The 14187-nt window shown below is 58.6% G+C and overlaps 1 protein-coding gene across 2 annotated transcripts; it reads right to left on the reverse strand.

Moving 5' to 3' along the window:
- Window positions 1-5366: 5366 nt before the first annotated feature.
- PPP1R32 (protein phosphatase 1 regulatory subunit 32) lies at window positions 5367-13724 on the reverse strand. Of its 2 annotated transcripts, none has more exons than XM_024197531.1 (12): window positions 13403-13724; window positions 12578-12695; window positions 11964-12117; window positions 9965-10093; window positions 9589-9652; window positions 7923-8026; window positions 7285-7344; window positions 6807-6893; window positions 6263-6394; window positions 6080-6174; window positions 5550-5714; window positions 5367-5454 (listed from the first exon to the last, which is right to left on the reverse strand). In XM_024197531.1, the coding sequence occupies exons 1-12, from the start codon at window positions 13722-13724 to the stop codon at window positions 5367-5369; spliced, it is 1518 nt and encodes a 505-aa protein (XP_024053299.1). The 2 variants fall into 2 exon arrangements, with proteins under 2 accessions (XP_024053299.1, XP_024053307.1); XM_024197539.1 differs by having other exon boundaries at window positions 6263-6370; window positions 13403-13508.
- Between the last annotated feature and the right edge of the window lie 463 nt (window positions 13725-14187).

Genomic DNA, 14187 nt, shown 5'->3' on the forward strand with positions numbered 1-14187 from the left:
CGTGTATGCACACAGCCACAACGGGGACACACCTCCTGAACCTGTGCTGTGATGGACGCTGCTCTCAGGCCCTGATCCAACCACATGGAAACGGACAGTTGTCTATTGACTTCAAGGGGAATTGGAGCAGGCCCTTACTCCAGGCAATGACTGTGACTGACTACCGGGGTGAGCCATCAGCTGGTCAGCCTCCTTCATACACCCCCTGAACAGTGTACCATGGTTCAGTCCTTGCCAGCTCTCCCCTTATCCCCAGTCACTCTGTGGCTGTGTCCCCAGGCTAGTTATTTTGGTACTAACTCCTCCTCAGTCCTTTATATATCCGTTGTCATGAGTAACGTTTGCTCTGAATGAGTCTCACTCCAGATGGTTGTAAAGGTAACAGGGAATTTTTTTTTCAGAGCTATGTACAGCCCTGTCTGTCTTCTGAGATGAAATCAACAACCAGCATACGTTTCAGCTCCACACCCATATGCTCGCTTCATGCTAGGGCAGGGGTGGGCAAACTTTTTGTCCCGAGGGCCACATCTGGGTGGGGAAATTGTATGTAGGGCCATGAATGTAGGGCTAAGGCAGGGGGTTGGGATGTGGGAGGGATGCAGGGTGGAGGAAGGGGCTCAGAGCAAGGGGGTGGGGTGCAGGAGGGAAGCAGGGTGCAGGAGGGGGCTCAGGGCAGGGGGTTGGGGTGCAGGTGGGGTGCAGCAGGGGCTTGGGGTGCAGAGTGCAGGTGGCTCAGGGCAGGGGGTTGGGGTGCAGGAGGGGTTCAGGGTGTGGGCTCCGGCCCAGTGCCGCTTACCTCGAGCGGCTCGGGGGTGGCAGTGGCGTGCAGCAGGGCTAAGGCAGGCTCCCTGCCTGCCCTGGCCCTGCGCTGCTCCTGGAAGTGGCCAGTATGTCTGGCAATGGCTCCTGGGGGTGGGGAAGGCAGCTCCACCGCATGCTACCCTCGCCTGTGGGTACCACCCCCGAAGCTCCCATTGGCCGCAGTTCCCCGTTCCTGGCCAATGGGAGCTGTGGGGGGTGGTGCCTGCAGGCAAGGGCAGCACACAGAGCCCTCTGCCCCGCCTCTCCCCCAGGGGCCGCAGGGACGTGGTGCCGGCCGCTTCCGGGAGTGGCGCAAGGCCAGGGCAGGCAGGGAGCCTGCCTTAGCCCTGCTGCACCACGGGGTTGGCAATCCTGCGGGCCAGACTGAAAGACTTGATGGGCCGGAGTTTGCCCTCCCCTGTGCTAGGGCATTGCTGGTGCTCTGAACAGCCATGAAACAATGGTCCATTACCTAGTGCATCATCATTCTCTGGGATCATCTGCCATGTACAGGCATGCACACAAACATGCATACGGGCATGGGATTCACGCAGGCAGGCACACACACACAGAGTCAGATCCAGAACTGCTGTGCACTCAAACACAAATGCAAGCAGCACAGGGAGACCCATCTTGGGAAAGTGCAGCTAATCCAGCTGGAGAAATATAATCCCATAGATAGATGCGCAATAGGAACAAGAAATCCAGCAGGCAGTTAGGCTAAGGCAGAGATATGAGTTATAAGGGACAGGACATTAGATGTGATAGGACAGCAAAAATTAAAAAAAACAGTGTGATTCTGTGCTATACAGGCAAAGGTAGTGGACAGGGCACTGAACTGGAACTCAGGAGACCTCGGTTCTATTCCCAGCTCTGCCACTGGCCTGCTGGATGATCTTGGGCAAGTCACTTTGCCTGTCTGTCTCATTTTTCCCATCTGTAAAATGGGGATAATGCTTCTGCCCTTCTATTATCATGATCATCATAAGGGCAGAGAGGTCCAGCTATCTGGCTCTGCTGCCAGACCAGCTGTAGTCAGGTTGGGGTCCCACATCACCAGAGAGGCTTAAGGGAGGTCAGAGAAGCATAACAAAAAGAAACAGCTGGGCTGGAGGTGCTGGTTTATGAGGAGAGATTAAAGGAGTGAACTCTATCCTGCTTGGATAAGCCAGGTGGCAGTGGAAAATGTGACAGTTTGGCAGTCCCTGCAGTATGTCAAGCTGATGGAGGGATTCTTGGGGCAGGGATGTGGGTGGAAAGAGGGAGGGGAAGTAGAAGTAGAAGTAATGGGATGAGGGAAAATTTAGGCTGCCTACCAGGAAAATGTTCCCAGCGGTGAGATCCATTAGATTGTGGGAAGCCGGCCACTTAGGACATGTAAACTAGATGCAGTTATGGGGGAGAATCTAGCCCAGGTGTGCAGGAGGGGCTATGGCTGATGGAACCAATAGGATCTACCCATCTCTAAATACTCCTGCACACACTACAAACATGATGCAGGCCATGACACACACACACACGGTCACTCAGAATTCACCCCTCACTTGCAGTTTCCTTTAATATCTAGCATTACATGAGTTAATTCAAGGCTCCGAGTGAGCTGTAGCCAGAGAAGCTGTGAGATGTAGCAGGATTGCTGGGCAAAGCTACAGCCCCCACCCAGCTTTCCCCTCTGCAGAGTGTGGGGGGGGGGGGGGAGATCAGGTGTCGGCAGGCTCAGGTGTGCTGGAAAGAGCTGCAGCCAGGTAGTGTTACCTGCAACATGAGGCCAGCTTGTTTGGTATCACTGATTGTGCTTCGTGTTGTCAAAGTCAGAGGCCCCACACCAGCTCATGAAACATGCACTAGGAAATGAAACTACCCTCCAGAGAGAAACATGAGAGCTGGAAAGAGGGAGATATCATGTTTTGGGGCAGAAAGTGAGATCGAGGGCAGGAGTGCAGAGGGTGTGCATTGCAGCCCCAGGAGCCAAAAGGTCAATACTACACCAAACAGGGAAAAAGGCTTACGGCTTGTATCACCCCCATGCAGGGAGATCCCGCTGTGCGTGGGTGCATCATGCCAAGCTGGAAGCCTCAAGACCCTATTGCATGTGCGAGCATCACACCATGCTGGGAATCGAGACCCCACTGTGTATCTATATAACATTACACCTTGTTGGGAGGCTGGAAACCCTACTCTGTCTTTGTGTGTATCACACCATGCTGGGAATGTGGAGCTCCGACTGTGTGTGGGCGCATGTACACCACGCCATGTTGGGAATGTGTAGACCCTACGGTACGTGAGTGCATCACACAATGCAGGGAATGTGGTGCGTGTGTGTGTATATCTATCTATCTATCTATCTATCTATCACACCATGCTCGGTGTCTGGAGACCCTGCTTTGTGTGTGTACTATCACACCATGCTGGGAGTGTGGAGACTACTCTGTGTGTGCATGCACTACACCGTACAGTAGGTTATGGGGCATGGGAAAAGATCCTATTACCTGTACATCACCCCATGTGGTGCCGGTGAATTTGGGACATGCTGAGGGTGTGGGAATCGAGCTGCCAGCTGTTTGGGATGGGGAGGGGAGCAGTAGGAAGGGAGTCATTAAATGCAGCGTGTGTAGATGCACAGTGTGACAGGACCAAGAGGAAACGCAGTGGTGTGTCAGACTGTCTATTAACAGTTACCAGCTGACAGCTGAAGAGACAATTCCAGCCCATCGCTCTGCTATTACCCCTCTCCCATCTGGGTACCGCCACAGTGCTGCTGGGCCAAATGCTGCTCCTTTCAGGGCACAAGGGAAAGCTCGCCAGTCGGTTCCTAACACACGTGCATGAGCGGGATGGCATTACCGCCATGCTGGGGCACCTGAGCCAGGCAGCATCACCACACAGCTGCCTCCACCATCACAAACAGCACTGCGATTGAGCTGTGAAAGAGAAACAGCCAGGCAGAGGGGGATCCTGCCAGGCAAATCCAGAGTTACTCAGCTGGAGTCAGTGCAGGGCCCTGGACTTAAGTCTGGAGAGCAGCCGTTGAGTGAAGACTCCGCCGAGCAGGCAGGGGGACATTACAGCATGACCTAGCCTTACTGGTTCCGAGCGTGCCTCTGCAGGGCAGGTTCAGTCCCCCGTCTCCAGAGCTCAGCAGCCTCCGCTGGGTCTTGGGTGGCCTTAGCAACAGGGCCACGTTTGAAGAACAAATCACCAGCTCCTCCACTGCTGTAAATGAGCCTTGTTCCATTGATGGTGATGATTTAATGGCCAAATCAAGGCAACCCTGGTGCCGGTGAAAGCTACAAGTCCCCCAGGCCCCGTGAGAACAGCCCTAGGCCCCACGGTAACAGCCCCAGGGCCCTGCAGGGACAGTGCCAGGCCCTGCAGAGACCCTGGGGTGAGCTGGGGTAGCCCAGGTGGCTGCAGCACATGTCTAACGGTTAACTCCATTCACTGCTGCACACACAGGGCCCAGTTTCCCGTCTCAAGTCAAAGGGCCTGATCCTGCGTGGTGCCAGGCTGCCTCCTCTCCCACTGCTCAGCACCGTGCGGGATGGGGCCTGAATGCCAAAAGAATGGAACTGCAGGGTCCAGGAATGCCCTGACACCTCAGCCCCCGCAGCCAGAGCAGGCAAGGTGTTGGGGAAGGGCTGCGCTCCCCTTTCTGCCAGAAGGCACCAGCTGATCCTTCAGATACAAAGACCCCATCCAGCTCCCATGGCAGCACATGTGTGGGATGAGAGCTGGGGTCAGCTCGCACAGCAGAGGGCTCCCCTGTGAGAACAGCAGGGGACAGGGGTGGAAGGGGCCCCTGGGGTCCCTCGGGAAGAGGAGAAGTTTATGGGGCCATGGGGAAGAGGAGGAGAGGTCTATGGGATCTAAGGGGAGAGGGGCTGGCAGCTAGGCCACTGAGAACCAATGAGCCTTCACTGGGTGATGATTTCTCTTTATATCCTTGGAAAAGTAAAGCCCTTTGGGAGATGCTGAAGCCCCTGCATCGCTGGGCTAGGAGACCAGCCCTGGAGTCCCTGCCTCGCCGAAGGAGACCAGCCCTGGAGTCCCTGCCTCGCTGGAGGAGACCAGCCCTGGAGTCCCTGCCTCACCGAGGGAGACCAGCCCTGGAGTCCCTGCCTCGCCAGGGGAGACCAGCTCCTGCAGGGTGGAGGCACAGATCTGCAAGAAAGCAAAGAAGAGGTTCTTGAAATCTGGTAAAGTGGGGGGAGGGACCCCAAGAGGGGAATGGAGAATGTGGAGTGGCCCTGGGGAACCCATACCACCTCCCCAAAGGCTGGGGAAAGGACAGGGATGAGGATGGGCAGCCTAGCCTACAGCAGTCATGCTCCCCACTCTTCATAAGGGCCTGGGACTCCCTTCCCAGCGTCCCCTGAAGGGAAATGCCATGAGCTGTGCCCTGGAGGGAGCAGAAAGCCTGATCCAGGCCCAGCAGATCCTGACACCTGGCCTCATCAGCTCCAGCACCAGGGCGAGCCCTGGTGCTCCACTGCATAGCTGGGGGGCAGCGCAATCCAAGCCCCGCTGCCCTGGGAGGTGCCCAGCAAGCCCACGCAGGCCCCTTACTACTCAGGTACGGCGGTTTGGTAGAGAGCAGAGAAGCGGCTGTCGTGAGGGGTGTCGCGATAGAACGGGTCCACCGTTGTGATCATCCTGGGAGCAGAGGGGGAGAGCATTACAGAGGGAAGAGGAGGGGCAGGAGGATGTCAGGGACAGGGTGGAGGACAGTGGGAGCCGGCCAGCCTCACCTGCCGACATGAGGGTGGACCCGTCTCAGGGTCTCCGTGGCATTGGGGTCGCTGCCCAGTTCAGTGACGTGGTTGTTGGTGGCGAAGCCGCCTGGCTGTTGGGGCTGGATTCCTCCGCGGGTCCATCCTTCACGGTCCACCCCCTTGAGGGTGTTGTCATAAAACCTGCCAGAGGGGAGGAAACAGAGTCAAAGAGCTCTGCATCCTGCTGGGTCCGTCAGCTGCTGAGACCCCTCCCCACTGGCCGAGCGACCCTCTTCGCTTCCCTCCCCCACACACACCCGGTCAGGGCACCCCCACTCAAACCAAGAGACACACAGGGCATGCACATGGAGACAGGGGAGAGGGCTGGGGGAGGCAGGGTAGAGCTCCCCCAGGGGCAGGGTGGGCTGGGGGACGCAGGTAGAGCTCCCCCCAGGGGCAGGTCGGGCTGGGGGAGGCAGATAGAGCTCCCCTAGAGGCAGGATGGGTTGTGGGGAGGCAGATAGAGCTCCCCCCAGGGGCAGGAGGTGGCAGTATTCCAGACTCACTTGGAGTTGTAGCTGCTCAGGTACTTGTTGGGCAAGTCCGGGTCATAGGGAGGTGTCACATACTTCTTGTTGTTGATGCTGAATCCGGAGAGTTCCTGGGAGGGGGGACACAGGTCTGAGCTGGCCAGGCCCGAGGGATCTGCGGGACACTGGGCAGGCAGCACAGGCCGTGCTCACACTCACCTTGTTCCCCACGTACTCCCGGCCCAGCAGGTTGGTCTGGGTCTGCAGGGGCCTCTGGAGCCCTCGGAACTGAGCGTGGCTCAGGGGCCCTGATCCCTCGGCCCCAGGCTGGGGTGCTGCATGCAGCGGGCGCTGGGGGGCGGGAGGAGACCAGGTGAATGGGGGAGCAGTCACAAACAGGGAGGGAGGAGACAGAGAGGCCAGCACACAGACAGATTACAGGCGGAGAGGAGGATGCAGGCAGACAGGGAGGACTGAAGGCAGGATGGGGGGTGCCAGTGGAATGGAGAGGGCAGGCAGGCAGGGGCAGATTGAAGGTGGGATGGGGGGTGCAGGCAGAATGGGGGGTGCCAGTGGAATAGAGGAGGCAGGCAGGGAGGCTGGGGCAGATTGGAGGTGGGATGGAGGGGGCACAGGATGGGGGGTACCAGTGGATTGGAGGGGGCAGGCAGGCAGGCGGGGGCAGATTGGAGGCGGGATGGAGGGTGCAGGCAGGATGGGGGGTGTCAGTGGATTGGAGGGGTGAGGCAGGCAGGTCGCTCACCATGGCACTGAGGCCGTTGTCTTTGTCCCGGCTGAATCCCGTCTCTCGCTCGGAGCCCTTCGACAGCACAGGCAGGAACTCATCGCCCTGACAGGAGTGGGACAAAGTGATGCAGCCAGGGGCAAAGTGTCACCTCCCCCATCCCAAGGACTTTGCAGCCACCCAGCTCGCCCGCACAGGGGAGCAGGGCAGAGGGCATCACAGCCCAGCCTCTGCGGGGTCACAGGCCCTGATCGAACTGGAAGCTGCCCAAGCACTGGGGCTTGGCCACCTATTACAGGATCCTGGGAGAGGGCACCCCAAATGGCTTCCCTGGCATGGAGCTATAGCCCAGGAATGACCCTAACTCTGCCCTCCCCACTTAGTCTCTGGGTGACTCCCCCACTCTGCCCATCCTGCCCCCCATCTCTGGATGACCCTCCCACCCTTTGCTATCCTCCCTCTGCTCCTCCTTCTCCCCCCTCCCGGCCCCTCTTACATGGGGGAGAGCACTGGGCAGGAAGTCCGTCTTTGTGATGCTGATGCCAGGCTGGCTCCTCTGCAAGGGAAACAGTGGGCAGTGAGGCCCCTTCCCCACGCAGGATGGGCCCAGGATTCCCCAGACAGGCTGGGCCAGGCCTGGCCAGCTCCTCCCCTTGGGATCTAAGGGGGATCCCTTGAGATCTTACTAAGGAATCTGCCAGTGTATGGAGCTGGCCCATGACATGGGGGGTAGGCTGGTAGGGATGAGGCCAGGCTGTGGGTGACCTCCCCTTTCTTCCTCCATGTAGCTGAGTTGTGTGTGTTGTGTGTGTGTGTTAGGGGGGGGATGGTGTTTGGGATGCTGGGCCCCAAACAGCTTTGGCATGTGTTCCAGGGCAGCCCTGAGGGGGCACAGGAGCCTTCAGCCTCACCCCAGCTGCCGCTCAGAGACGGTTCCGAACAAAAGGGGCGGGGGGAAGAGAAACCCACTGGGGTGGGTGGGAAACCGGGGGGGGGGGGGCAAGCTGCACAGGCTCCTGGGTAAGTGTGGGCATGCACAGCTGGGTCACCCCCAGGTACAAAGGGGGTGCTGTGCTCCACTCAGCCCAGTGCAGAGATGACCACCGGGGGAGCAGACCAGGGGCCAGCACCTACTGGCTCTCCCAGAGGAGGTGGCAGGATTGCAATGGGGTTCCGCTGGGTGCCCTCAGTGAATCCCGTCTCCTCCTTGGCTCCTATCGTCTTCCTCTGTAAGAAATCTGTAACGGGAGACGAGGCGGGGGAGTACACGGTCACTCACATTCCCAGAGGGAGTCCAACAATGCTGGGCAACAACCAACATATCTAAGCCACCTGAAGTCACGTAATGCTGCACCTCGGGGTTCGAACCTCCAACCTCTGTCTCTAAAACCACCAGCCTCTCCGGCCAGAGCAGAAAGATCAGCTCCGTTAATGAAGGCGGGAGCTGGCTCATCAACCTCCATTTGGTCTAGCCACTAGAGGGAGACAGAGCCTCCCATAGGGCAAGCCCGGCTTGTGTCTGCATTAGCCTCACACTTAACTGGGCTGCGGGTTGAATGAAAAATGAGGTGCACACGGGAGCTGAGAGCACCAGAGAGGAAACGATCGCCGGACAAGCCAATGGATTCAGATAAGCTGGGCCGTGACGACTGTGGGACCAGCCCACATAGGGGGAGGAAAGATCTCGAGGTGGCCCATGGGTAGCTAAGATCACAAGGAGGGCCCCGGGCTGTTCTGGAGAAACAGCAAGTGAGCCTGGGCTCGGGCCGTGGTGTAGCGGTGCAGCTGGATAGGGGGCTGCGCGTGGAACCCTGCCTCTGACGCTCCCGGCCTGAAGGGTGACCTCAGCATAGGTGGCTGCATGGAGGCGAGAGCGATCATATGGATAAAGAACCATGCGAATGACAGGGGTGAAGTTGTGCAGCTGGCATGTTCTGCGCAGGAGACAGGAACTGGGAACCCCAGGAACGGCTCATGCCCAGGGGACAATTCAGAGAGCTCCCCGTGCTCCCCCTGCCCTGGGAACACCACACCCCTTACCATTCCCAGACAGTTCTAACCAGTAGAAAGCATGGTACACCTAGGGTTCCCTTCGTGTTAGGGGTTCCAGTAACACCCCCTCCCTACTTCCCCAGGGTCAGACAGCTCATCAGCAGGGAGACCCCACCCCTTAAGGCTAGAGGGACAGGGGGTTGTGCTCCCAGGCAGGGGACAGAGAGAGGCTGCCGGATGAGAATAGCAAGTCATCTTGTACATAGCACTTTCCATCCAACAGACCGTAAAGGGGTTTCCAGTAAGACATGGGATCACTTCCCCATCACTGCAATGCAGCCACCTCAGGGCTGGAACGTGCTTACCAGCTCACAGTGACATGACATAACGAGGTAGGACAGGCAGGGGAAACAAAGAGCACGGCCAATTGAAACTGCCAGGGGAATTTAGGGAGGCAGGAGGTAAGTGCATGAACTGGAATTTGGCTGGGAAACGGGTTAAAAGTCTTGCTCTTAGCAAAAGTCCCAGGGGCCCTTTAATAACCACAAGCTGTTGGGATCTCGGCTTCCTGTCTCAGACAAGAGACAGCATCCTCCAGCAGCGCAATGCCCCTTGGCACCAGGCTGGGGCACTGGCTCATTACAGAGTACCCGGTGTGCCTTTCCAAGCCCTGGCTAGACCCAGTGCTGCTTAGACGGGGGGGATGGGTACAGGTGTAATTCCTATGAGTGAGCCTATGGCAGAGGCCTGCTTGGCTGCCCCAGGACATGGCTCAGGAGGGTGCAAGGGGCTCCAGGAAGGACCGTACCTGGCTGGCTGGGACCGTCGAAGCAGAACTTGGAGTTATACTCTGTGGACATGTAGAGAGGGCCCTGCAAGGAGCAGGAGAGAGTGAGTGAACGGGGAGGGGGAATCAGCCTTGCACCCGGCCTGCCAGTAGGCCCCTACCCACCTCCCCAGCCTAGAACCCATCCTGCCAGAAGACCCCCACCCAGGGCTCTCACATACCCTGGCAGAACACCCTCACCCTCCTCCCCTGGCAGGAGCCCTCCAGTCTGGTGCCAGGGTATCTCCCCTTCACTCCAGCACACAGGCACACCAGGGCTGTCCCCCTTGCTTTGCTGCAATGCCCAGGACATGTGTCCAGCAGGTCAAGGCCCGGGGAGAGCCGGTGCTGCACTCACGTGTCTGGCGTTCTCCCCCTCGACGGAGCCTTTCCCCTGTGGCTTGTGCAGGACAGGGAGTTGTCTGGGCTCCAGCCCTGTGATGGCTCGTGGCCCCTGGTCCCGCATATTGAAGTGGACTTTCTTAACCTGCAGAGTGAGCCCCTCTGGTGAGTTCCATGCAGGGCCGGCTCTGGCTTTTTTGCCGCCCCAGGCAAAAAAGCCTCCCGCCGTGTCCCCCACCCCACACCCCACGCGGCGGCAGGGGAGGGCGGCGAGCCCAGCCGGGGCTCCGCTCTCCCCGGGGGCCAGAGCGCGGGGGGAGGGCGGCGAGCCCCACCGGGGCTCCGCTCTCCCCGGCGGCCAGAGGCTGCACCGGGAGGAGGGTGGCGAGCCCCGGCGGGGCTCCGCTCTCCCTGGGGGCCAGAGCGCTGGGGGGAGGCCGGCGAGCCCCGCCGGGGCTCCGCTCTCCCCGGCGGCCAGAGGCAGCGCCGCGGGGAGGGCGGCGAGCCCAGTCGCGGCCCCGCTCTCGGGCCGGAGCGCCGCGCTGCCCCCCTCCAGGTGCCGCCCCAAGCACCAGCTTGGTGGGCTGGTGCCTGGAGCCGGCCCTGGTTCCATGGCAGCAAAGCGCCAGGTCCCCACTCAGCCAGGATGGGCAAGGCAGCACAGGGCACTGCTGAGCCTCTATATCCCCACAGGGGGGTGATCAGAGCCGAGGAATTGTTTATATGGACCTTTGCTGCAGGATGTGATGGGGAGTGTCCAAGGAGGGGAGGAACATCGCAAGTGCACAGACACCTGTACGTGTGTTAAATCAGCACTCCTGGATGCTGACTGTCTCTGGATGCCCCCAGCTGCAGTGCAATCCCCAACGCCCTAGCGCTGCTCCCCCCTCTAAGGGGGAGAGGGCAGGGCAGACTTCATGCCCATTCAGTCCTTGCCCTATCTGCTGAAGCTGCCAACCCACCCCAGCTGTGCGGGCGCTGCATGTAGCAGGGGCACCTGTCCAATCCAGACTGAGACCTCCCTGCAAACTCCTCATTTCACATAGGCCACCAAGCAGTCACTGGGTAACCCTGCCTCTGGGGTCACATCATGCCAATGGGACCCGCTCCCTGACGGAGCCTGCGCTCAGGAGACAGACTGCAGCACTTTCAAGGCCTGTGGACACTCATTAACACAGTCAGGTTATTTATATTCCCATCCGAATAGAACCAAAGTGTGCTATTGTTTACTATTTGTGTTGTAGTAGCATGTAGGAGCTGCAGTCACTGACCAGGCCCTGTGGGTGCGTCTACACTGCATTGTAAACCCGGGTCTGCGGGACCCAGGCTTGTGGACTCTGTGTTTCCAAGCCTGCACTGGATTGTCCACATGGCATTGTAAACCTGGGCTTACAATCACTGGACCAGGGTCTCACAGCTGTGCTAATGTGTCCATACTACACTATGCAGACCTCCTGACTCGGGTCTGTGGCTTAAGTTGTGTCCACATTGCAAAATGCCAGGGCTTGGCCCCAAGTCAAAGTCTAGCAGGATCCTATGACTTGGCTCTTGGGTGCTTGCTGACCTGAGTCAGACCAATGTGTGTGTGGATGGAAGGGGGAATTGGACTCAGACCTGAGTCAGAACCTGGGCTTTGTGTGCAGTGTAGATATACCCAAAGGTGTTAGGTGCTGTACAGACACAAAACCAGGATGAGCTCTGTCCCAAAGACCTGATGATCTAAGACAAGAGACAACAGATGGATACAACCAAAGCTAATTTTGTAAGTTCCATTTTCCTTGTTGAATGTAGTTAATAAAGTAAAAGGGTCGCATTGTGTATAATTATTAAAGGGTTAAGGCCCTCTCTGCCCCCAGCCCTACAATCTAGCACTAGCTCTGGGATGGAACGTACCATCTACACAGTCCTCTAGCCACAATGTCACCAGGCTGCATTGCCAATGGCAAACCCATGGCGGACAGGGTCTTCATCCATGAGCTGGCCAGGCACAGAGCCAGGGCTTACTGGACACTTACGGCTTTGGTGGTGGGGAAGGAAATGGGCTTGTCTCGAACAAACCCGCTCCCCGGCTGGTAGACGCTCCAGGGCAGGGGGTACTTGCCATCGGGAAGCTGGAGGGGCCGGAACTGCTTGGTGGTCACTGTGTCATAGTTATCTTGAAGGAGCTGTCTGGAGCAGGAGGAAGAGAACAAGTGTGGGATAATGATAGCTAGGTCTTCTGTAGATCTCACAGTGCTCTAGAAAGGAGGTCAGGGTCATTACAGATGGGGAAACTGAGGCACAGGTGAGGGAAGTGACTTGCCCAAGGTGGCAAAGCAGGCCAGTGACAGAGCTGGGAAGAAAACCCAGATCTCCCGAGGCCCAGGCAAGTGCTCCATCCGCTAGGTCACACTGCAGGACAGTCTCTTCCCTGAACGTGATCCCAGCTCTGCACTGATACACCCACCTCCCCAAGGGGTGAGAGGGGAGCAGTGAGGGAGACCCACCAACCTGGGGTACACTCCTAGGGCTGTCCTGTTGGGATGAACGCCCAGGGTGGGAGAGGGGTCTATAGTCCATGGGACGGTCCCCACCCTGCACACAATCCCAGCTGTACCCAGCCCCCCTCCTCTCCTCAAGGACAGCCTACCCCATGGCTGGATTATCCACTTGATCCAGGCTGGCCTTGTAAGAGACGACAGGCCGGTAATTGGATTTGTACCCGGCTCCGGAATGGTGGCCGACGCGAGGATGGAATCGCTCCTGCCCTGCCGAACAGAGCAGGGGAATCGCAGCTATCAGCCACACAGGCAATGGGGGGGGCCCATGGAGAGAGAGACACTTGCTCAGGGTGAGAGACTCCTCCTGAGCCCCTAATGCTGTTAGAGCCTTTGAAAGGACTTGCTCTTCCAGGACAATCCCCAAGCTCCAAATTGCAATGGCGCCTTGGCAGTTGGCATCACCAGGGATTAAACTTGGGAGCCTGAGCTGAAGCAGCAGGTCCGTTAAACTGGCACCAGGGCAGGACTCATACATGGCTATACAGGCTCTGGCCACTAGAAGGGACCAGAGAACACAGATAGGCAGTTCAAGCCTATGTGACTGCAGACAGGGACAGGGCCAAGCGTGGTGGGGAACTGTGAGCGGGATTCAGTCCTTAGTGGGTTAGCGCTGGGGACACAGGGGCCTTGCTAGGGAAGCTGCCCAGGGTCCTGGCCCTGCTGGGATACTGAGGCTGGGGTCAGGCCAGCAGTGCACCGTGGGTAAGTGGTGCACGGTGGGAGGGAAGCGCTGCCGGCTGGCTCCCTGAGCCCAGCGGGTCAGTGATGACCAGCACACAGGGATGGAGGGAAGGTCATTCATACGGCCTTCTGGGGCAGCGGCTCCAGGGCTGGCATGGACTTCACCATCCCCTCCCCTAATCCTTCACAGCCACACGTGCCCTGTCAGGCACCACTTCCTGCGGGGCCCTTACCGTAAGCCGTGCCGTAGCTGGTGGCGTAGAACTTCAGAGGGTCCATGCTCCCACCAGCGCTGGTCCTCACATAGGGCGAGACACCGCCCAGGGGGATGCGCCCCATGGTGGAGGGAGGGCTGTATCTCTGGGGGGCAGGCTGCCCAGTGGCTATAGAGACAGAGGACGTGGTACAGCTGAGCATGGGGACGAGAAGACTGCCACCTACCCTGCCCGGCTCAGCTGCTCCTCCGGTGTCTCCCTGGCAACAGAGTATGAGGTCATACCTGTGGCACTGTGATGTCAGAGCAGGGGCAAGGACACAGCCCAGCTCTGAGCCCATTGCCCTTCTGGGGCAGCAAGCCAGCAGATCCCAGAGCCAGGGCAGGGAAGGACCACAGAGGCCTGGATATCCTGGGGACAGGCCCAGAGCCCTGAGTCCCAGCATCAGAGTTCTGACTCCAGGGAAGGATAGCTCAGTGGTTTGAGCATTGGCCTGCTAAACCCAGGGTTGTGAGCTCAATCCTTGAAGAGGCCATTTAGGGATCTAGGGCAAAAATCCATCTGGGGATTGGTCCCCCTTTGAGCAGGGGGTTGGACTAGATGACCTCCTGAGGTCCCTTCCAACCCTGATATTCTATGATCCTGGAGGTGACAGGGAACCGTGCTGGACCTGGGGCTATGGGATACTTTCTTGGAGAGCCCGGGGCCATGAGTCACTGTGTTACCCCCATCTCAGTGAGAGGGAGACTTTTGGTGGTAGCTGGGTGTCCAGACCCCACCAGCCCTTCAACCACTCAAGCACT

The sequence above is a fragment of the Terrapene carolina genome, unplaced genomic scaffold, assembly GCF_002925995.2.
Source record: "Terrapene carolina triunguis isolate 2854851 unplaced genomic scaffold, T_m_triunguis-2.0 Scaffold90, whole genome shotgun sequence".
In the NCBI taxonomy this organism is placed as follows: Eukaryota; Metazoa; Chordata; order Testudines; family Emydidae; genus Terrapene; species Terrapene triunguis.

What these genes read in the sequence shown, in the direction of transcription:
- PPP1R32 (XM_024197531.1), bottom strand. Translation starts at nt 13,724, where the DNA reads ATGGGCTCAGAGCTGGGCTGTGTCCTTGCCCCTGCTCTGACATCACAG. An exon ending in CCTTCCCCACCACCAAAGCC is followed by an intron (nt 10,094 to 11,963) that starts GTAAGTGTCCAG and finishes CTCACTCTGCAG; the next exon opens with GTTAAGAAAGTCCACTTCAA. An exon ending in CGACGGTCCCAGCCAGCCAG is followed by an intron (nt 8,027 to 9,588) that starts GTACGGTCCTTC and finishes CTCCCGTTACAG; the next exon opens with ATTTCTTACAGAGGAAGACG.